Genomic DNA, 7,013 nt, shown 5'->3' with positions numbered 1-7,013 from the left:
GTCAGCGTGTTTCCCACCGGAGCGACAGATCCACGCGATCTTTCTCTCCCTGCGGTACCTGTGTTTTTCCACCACCAGGGGGCAGCACAACCCCAAACGACGCCAACCGTAAACTTTTTTTTTTAGGAGTGACACGCCCCCTGCTGGTGCAGGACGACGTTACATCTCTCAGGTACGTGAAGATTTTTTCGCAACGCTGAGAAAAGTTAGCACTTTTAGCTAAGCCGTCGTCATGGTAACAGGGTCCGGGCGCAAGAGGACGGATCGATTAAATATTCAGAAGAATTGCGTTCGATTTTGTTATTTTTGAAAGCATTGATAAAAAACAGGAGCAGCTAGAAAAAGTCCTGAAAACAAACAAATGTTGAAATATATTTAATTCAGTTTTATATCGAATAAATATGCAAAATATATCTACATGAATATATAAAAGATATAGAAGGCCCAACAGAGACCTCTGCTGGTGACAAGTGGTTCTGCATCAACCAAGTCAGGAAGGGTGGATTCAGGACTGTTTTACACTTTATCATTGAAGGTTTCATTAAAAATGTTTGTAAAAAAAATGTAAAAAACTGAACCGATTCCCTCCAGTGCTCAGAAGTGGAACCGGGTCGAGCTCCAACAAAACTAAATGTTTAATTATTCTGACCGTCTGAAGCCTTTAATCCAGATTATTTCATCCATATTTGTGCACATTTTCTGAAACAAAACGAATCAGACGTACCCGTGCAGTACCACCAGGAACCATAGGGGGCAGCGTCGCTACTATTCAAGCCAGGCTTGATGTTCGACTCTTCACTGACCTCTAGTGGAAACATCCCCCAATGACAGGAGAGGAAGTAGAAACGTTCAGATTTCTGGAAAACAATAAAGATTTTCATTACTTGTTTTCAGTTAAATTCTATATCATGTTAATTAATAAAAATCTTGGGTTTTTTGCTCATATTTTTACGTTAAATTGTGTTTTATTAAACTTCGGACGTTAACCAAGACGGGGTTTACCCAATGGAACTCAAGACTGTGACGAGATCCTGAACTGAAACAACATCAGAACTGAAAGAAGGAACCAACGACTGAGGATCAGGACTCAAGTTTCCCAGTCTGACATAAAAACAAGCCTGTTTACGTTTGTTGTTTGCTTCTTATTTACTTTTAAACATGAACCAACTGTACTTGGTTTTCTCAAACTCGTACATCTGCATTTATTTTCTCTTTTAGTTAGACTAAAACATCCCTGTGTTATTTTTTGTCCAATCAGATTGTGAATGTGGTTGTAGTTCCCCTAGGGGGCGCTCTAGAATCGAGACAGTTAATTCTTCTAATGACAGTCAATTCTTCTCCGGTCCAGGACCGGAGAAGAGGAAGTCAGACCCAAGAGGAAAACACCCAAACCACAAGCATTAAAAAAAAAAAAAAAAGAAGTGAAAGGGGAATCAGATTTAATGTTTGTGTGATTACCGTTTATCTAAGATGTATTTATGGTCAACAAACTCGACATGAGGTTATGATTGGTTCTGACCTGGAGCAGTTTTAAAAAATAGTTTATTCCCTTTTCTAAAATTTTCTCCAAAACAGATGAATATAGGACAAAAAAAGTGAAGACGTCACCAACGATGAGAAGGAAACAAGACTATACCGTTCCTTTGGTTTTACTTCCTCACGTCACGACTGGAGACAGAAGGAGATCGAACATCTCGAACACCAGAGGATCAATAGCAGCTGGAGGTGCTGTAAGTATCAGGAACCGTTAGCGTCTATGTTTGTTTATCTGTTTACACAAAAAATACACAACTTCACCGAAGGTTTTGATTGGCAGAATTCAAATGTACCTATAGATAAACGTATTTCAGGAACATGTTTCCTCCGTCCGGCTCGATTTTTGTGTTTAATTTACATAAAGCGAATAATATGTTTCTAGTTAGTGTCAGACCGTCTTTTAATTTAATTTAATTTAATTTGATTTAATTTAACTTAATTTATTTGTGTGATCTCCTTTAAAAGCTGCTACAGAACTTAAATTGAAATCTTAAATTGAATCTGTTTTCTTTCTTTAACATTGCAAAATAAAATGGATTTGAATGAAATTTGATAGAGGCAATTCTGGTTCTGGTTCTGGTTCAGGTGCTGATTCTGTCAACGCTCTTTGTTTAATCTTCAGGAGAACCTGCGGTTCCTCGTTGGGTGGATGAAGATTTCAGAATGGATTTTGGAGGGAAAAAAGACAAAAGGACACCAAAAACCGGCTCAAAGTTTTTCAGGCTTGTTTTCCTTTGGATAAATTTCGACACTTTTCTTTTTCCAGTCGCAGGATTTTCACTCCGATTTTGCCGAGTCAGCGAGGATAACGCCATATGTTCCAGGACTGAGCCGAGACTCAGGTTTATTCCTCATGATATCCCATCAACGGTGACCGGTTTCGACTTGTCTTCAAACAAAATTTCCAAAATAAAAGTCTCAGATTTCACAAATTTGCCTGTTTTGGAACAAATAGATCTAAGCTTTAATTTGATTTCACAGATAGATTCCTATGCATTTGCTAATCTGACTTCTCTCAAGAGGTTAAATCTGAATAATAATCACCTTCGTGGGCTTAAGGACAATCTTTTCGATGGTTTGAACAACCTGACGGAGCTCAGAGTATGTGGGAATAGTATCAGGCAGCTAGCGTCCTCGTGTTTCAAGGCCCTGACTAGCTTGACATTTCTGGACATCTCCAACAACAGACTCCAACACTTAATAAAAGTTCGTTTTGTAGTACAGCAGCTGCCAAAGCTACGAGTTTTATCGCTCAAGAAGAACGACTTAAAGGACTTTCAATCGGGGATGATAACGAACGACTCTCTGGCACTCACTTCCCTAGATTTGTCGCAGAACCCGCTGGTTTTTTTTGGGGTCACGTCGGACATTTTTCCAAACCTCACCTCATTTTACCTCGCACAAACTCGCACAAAGACACAGATGAAACTGAAGGTGGGCAGCAAGAATTTTCTAAGTCAAGTGTCGAGTCTTGATATCAGCGAGTTGAACTTGGACGTCGATGGCATGGGGAGACTCCTGGGGAGCGTCAACTCCTCTCTGACGTTCCTGAAGATGAACGGAATGCGGCACAATCTAGCGGAGATAATCAACATCTCCTGCACCATCCCGACCATGTCTAAACTCCAACTGCAACACAACAAACTCTTGTTCGTACACCCGACTTTGTTCCAACTGTGTGTCAACGTCACCGACTTAGATCTATCCAAGAACGACATAGAAGACATCAAAGACAATACCTTTGCGTCTGTCTCGGGTTTACAGAGCTTGACTTTGAGTTATAACCGACTTTCGTCCGTCCCCTCTGCCGTGAAGGTCCTGCCTTATCTTGTCAAACTGGATCTCAGCGGTAACAAAATCAGCGAAGTCGGTTGCCACAATTTCACCAACATGACGAACCTCAGGAAGTTGTACCTCCAACAGAATTCCATTTCCGTTCTGAAAGATTGTGTTTTCAAGGACTTAATTAAGATGGAAGTTCTCAAGCTGCACAACAACAGCATCTCCATATTAAATGGTGCTTTCAGAAAGTTCTTGCCAAGACTTCAGCAGCTGCATCTGAATGACAACAAGCTCACCGCCATTAAACGGGGCGAATTCGGGGGCTTAGCGTCGCTCAGGAACTTGTTTTTACAACAAAATCAAATAAGCATATTGGTAAACGGGTCTTTCTTCGGATTGACGAACCTCACAAGTATTCAGCTGCAGTCCAATGAACTCAACAAACACCAAATACAAAACGGGGTTTTCGATGATCTGATCAATCTGAGGACCTTGGATCTGAGGACAAACCACATCAGATACGATGACAGCTCACCTTTGGTTCATCCACCGTTTTCTCGGCTGTCCCACCTGGAGAACTTGGTCTTGCTTTCCCAACACCGGAGAGGAAAGTCCTCGCTGCCCTCCAACATCCTGCAAGGTCTCACCAACCTTTTGTATTTCAGTACCAGGAACTGTCAGCTCCTAACCCTGAATAACGGCATGTTCAGTCATACGCCTCGACTGCAAACGCTGGACATCAGCTCCAATGAGCTCAGCGACCTCTCTCCGGAGTTGTTCTACCCAATCCAGAGTCTTGAAAATCTCTACATGTCAAGGATAACCCTTAGATCTTTGGATTTCCTGACAGACGCCAACCTTACCCAACTGAGGTTCATGCAGGCGAGGAAGAACACGTATTCGGTCATCAGTGAGGACGTGATCAAGTCCTTACCAGCCCTCGAGTATGTGGACATCCAAGGAAACAGCTTCTTCTGTGACTGCGATAACGCCTGGTTCATTCGGTGGGTGCGAGAAAACAACCGCACCCAAGTTTTCGACGCCTACAACTTTGAGTGTAACTACCCTTCAGACCTGCGAGGTACCAAACTGCTGGACTTTGACATTCACTTCTGTGTGGTCGACACCGAATTCATCTGCTTCATCTCCACCACCTGTGCCACCATCCTCCTTCTGGTAGCGTCCTTCACCTACCACTTCCTGCGGTGGCATCTGACGTACGCCTACTACTTCTTCTTGGCTTTGCTGTTTGATACCAAGAATAAAAACAAGAAGATTTTGAATCAGTACGACGCCTTCGTCTCCTACAATGCCCATGACGAGCCGTGGGTCGTCGGAGAGTTGCTGCCCAAACTGGAAGGAGAGCAGGGTTGGAGGTTATGTCTCCACCACCGTGACTTCGAGCCAGGTAAGACCGCCATTACCCATGAGCAGATCACAGTTAGTTAGATAGTTAATTAGCTAGTTGTTGGTCCGTCAGACTCTTACAGGGTTACACACAAATTGCCCAAAGACATCCAAAGCTGTTTAAATCAATCTACTAGACTTTAAATTTCTTGGAAGACATTTCACTTCTCATCCAAGAGGCTTCTTCAGTTTTATTGTGAAGTTCTCACTACAGCTGAAGAAGCCTGTTGGATGAGAGGTGAAATGTCTTCAAGACAGTTTCTTGAAGTCCAGCGGATTGATTTAAACAGCTTTGTAGAACCATGACCTGGATAAGAGAGAACCTACACAGTTCTCGTAGGTTCTCGGTTAGGGTCATGGTTAGGGTTAGGGTTAAAGGTCTTTGATTAAATTTGGTAAAGTAGTTCTTACCTTGTTACCTTAAATGGATTCTGGGTGCAGGTTGGATACCTCAGTGCCCAGATCTCGTGAGATGAGCTTCATGTTGGTTGAGGCTCTTCTTCTACTTTCCGGTTTTACTTCATCGGATGGTCCTTCCAGTATTTATCCAACCGATTTGTGAAAGTATTGAGTGTTGCTGTTCCTCTGGTGGACGTTTCCAAAGATTTACAACTCAGTTTTTGAAAGCATGCTGGTCTGATTTGTTCTCAAACTGGTGAAAAAGAACCAGATCCATCACTAGCTGTTCAATTTTGGAAGTTCACAATAAATTCTGAGTTGAATCCTTTGAATTTTGTCCTATAGTTGTTTTTTTGTCTCGTTAACTTGATCTGTACCTTCAGTTGTACTTCCATCCTTACTCCAGAAGGTGGCACTGTGGTACCCTTCTTCTTCCCCTTCTTCTTCAGGTAAACCCATCATCGACAACATCACAGACGCCATCTATGGAAGCAGGAAGACCATCTGTGTGATCAGCCGCCGGTACCTGGAGAGCGAGTGGTGCTCCAGAGAGATCCAGGTGGCCAGGTGAGGGGTCAGGGGTCAGGGGTCAACTGACTGTACGCCAGCGTGGATCCAACCGCATCTTTCAGTGGGAATCAGGTTCTGATGAAAATTAAAAACTGCGGAAAAAGTGCGGAAATCTTTTTACTTTTTGCTGAGCAACGATATAAAAAAACACAATAAAATTATTTACTTGCTGAACTTCACATGAAGCCGGTCCAAACTCCAATAGGACCCCCCATGATGATATCATTGTTTCGATCATATGACACAATAGAAGTTTTTGACAGTCTCAGCTTCAGTCATGTGACCCAGCCAGTGACGCGCGACAGCCTTGCCTTGTTATCCTCCACCCTGATTGGCTGCTAACTTTCCAGCGTGGGGCGTGACGTCGCACACGGCAATCCTGTCGGGCGGGGAGCCAATGCCACCGCAGGTGAAACTGCAGCAATCAAAGGGGCGGGGTTAACCACAAAGGCGGCAGGTGTAAAGGAAAAAGTTAAACAGGAAGTGACATGCTAATTTCAAATCAACCGCATCGTAACTGTTTTTCCACTGGGCTCCGTGTGAACAATCGGATCACTTTGAAAGCGCTGACTCGGCGCGTCTCTTTTCAGCTTCCGGCTGTTCGACGAGCAGAAGGACGTCCTGATCCTGGTCTTCCTGGAGGACATTCCCACCTGCCGGCTGTCCCCCCTCTACCGGATGAAGAAGCTGCTGAAGAGGAAGACCTACATCAGCTGGCCGAGGGCGCAGGAGCACCCCGAGGTGTTCTGGGAGAAACTCCGCCTGGCCCTGAGGTCCGGGGAGAACCGCGAGGACGAGCGGCTCCACCTGACGGTGGTGGACAGGCAGGAGTGAGCTGATTGGTCGAAATCGACCAGCGGAGTTTTAGTATTAAATATGTTTATCAGCTGTTTCACGTCGGCCTGCTTTGATTTCTGGGATACGTTGACGTGATCCAGAATCAGATGTGATTCCTGACCGGTGTGAAACCAGTGTGAACAGTCGCACCAGATTTATTACGTTTACAACATGTGGTTTAAAATTACAACAAGAAAAAAAAAGCTTTGATCTGATTCTGTTTTTACCCTCATGTAAGAAATAAACTGTAAACATGATTCCATCAACGGAATTAAAACAAAATCGTTTTATTCCAATAGTTTTAATCAAAACATTTTAGATTTTACTTCCAAATTTGAAAAAATTTAACATTTTATTTTGATTCAGACAGCTTTGGATAGCAAGTTTTAATTGTAAATACTTCTATCATCATCATTATCATTACTACTATTATTGTTATTAATATTATGGGATGCCTGTTTATCTCTGTGGTTTTAAAATAC

At 43.0% G+C, this 7,013-nt stretch overlaps 1 protein-coding gene across 4 annotated transcripts; it reads left to right on the top strand.

The window, feature by feature from the left end:
• Positions 1-45: 45 nt before the first annotated feature.
• On the top strand, positions 46-6,847 carry LOC137587509 (toll-like receptor 13). Of its 4 annotated transcripts, XM_068303957.1 has the most exons (5): positions 46-172; positions 1,576-1,730; positions 2,159-4,726; positions 5,574-5,691; positions 6,285-6,812. In XM_068303957.1, exons 3-5 carry the CDS (start codon positions 2,200-2,202, stop codon positions 6,526-6,528), a joined length of 2,889 nt encoding a protein of 962 aa, XP_068160058.1. In that variant the 5' UTR covers positions 46-172; positions 1,576-1,730; positions 2,159-2,199; the 3' UTR covers positions 6,529-6,812. The 4 variants fall into 4 exon arrangements, 3 of the variants coding, with proteins under 3 accessions (XP_068160058.1, XP_068160059.1, XP_068160057.1); XR_011033937.1 differs by lacking the exon at positions 46-172 and having other exon boundaries at positions 1,375-1,730; positions 5,534-5,691; positions 6,285-6,315; XM_068303958.1 differs by lacking the exon at positions 46-172 and having other exon boundaries at positions 1,383-1,730; positions 2,122-4,726; positions 6,285-6,847.
• The last annotated feature ends 166 nt before the right edge of the window (positions 6,848-7,013 follow it).

Source organism: Antennarius striatus, chromosome 20, assembly GCF_040054535.1.
Source record: "Antennarius striatus isolate MH-2024 chromosome 20, ASM4005453v1, whole genome shotgun sequence".
NCBI classification, from domain to species: Eukaryota; Metazoa; Chordata; class Actinopteri; order Lophiiformes; family Antennariidae; genus Antennarius; species Antennarius striatus.
This window is presented reverse-complemented; position numbering and strand designations above follow the sequence as displayed.

Coding starts and splice junctions, on each gene's coding strand:
- LOC137587509 (XM_068303958.1), top strand. CDS start 2,200: ATGGATTTTGGAGGGAAAAAAGACAAAAGGACACCAAAAACCGGCTCA. Junction 4,727..5,573: donor CCACCGTGACTTCGAGCCAG/GTAAGACCGCCA, acceptor CTTCTTCTTCAG/GTAAACCCATCATCGACAAC. Junction 5,692..6,284: donor AGAGAGATCCAGGTGGCCAG/GTGAGGGGTCAG, acceptor GTCTCTTTTCAG/CTTCCGGCTGTTCGACGAGC.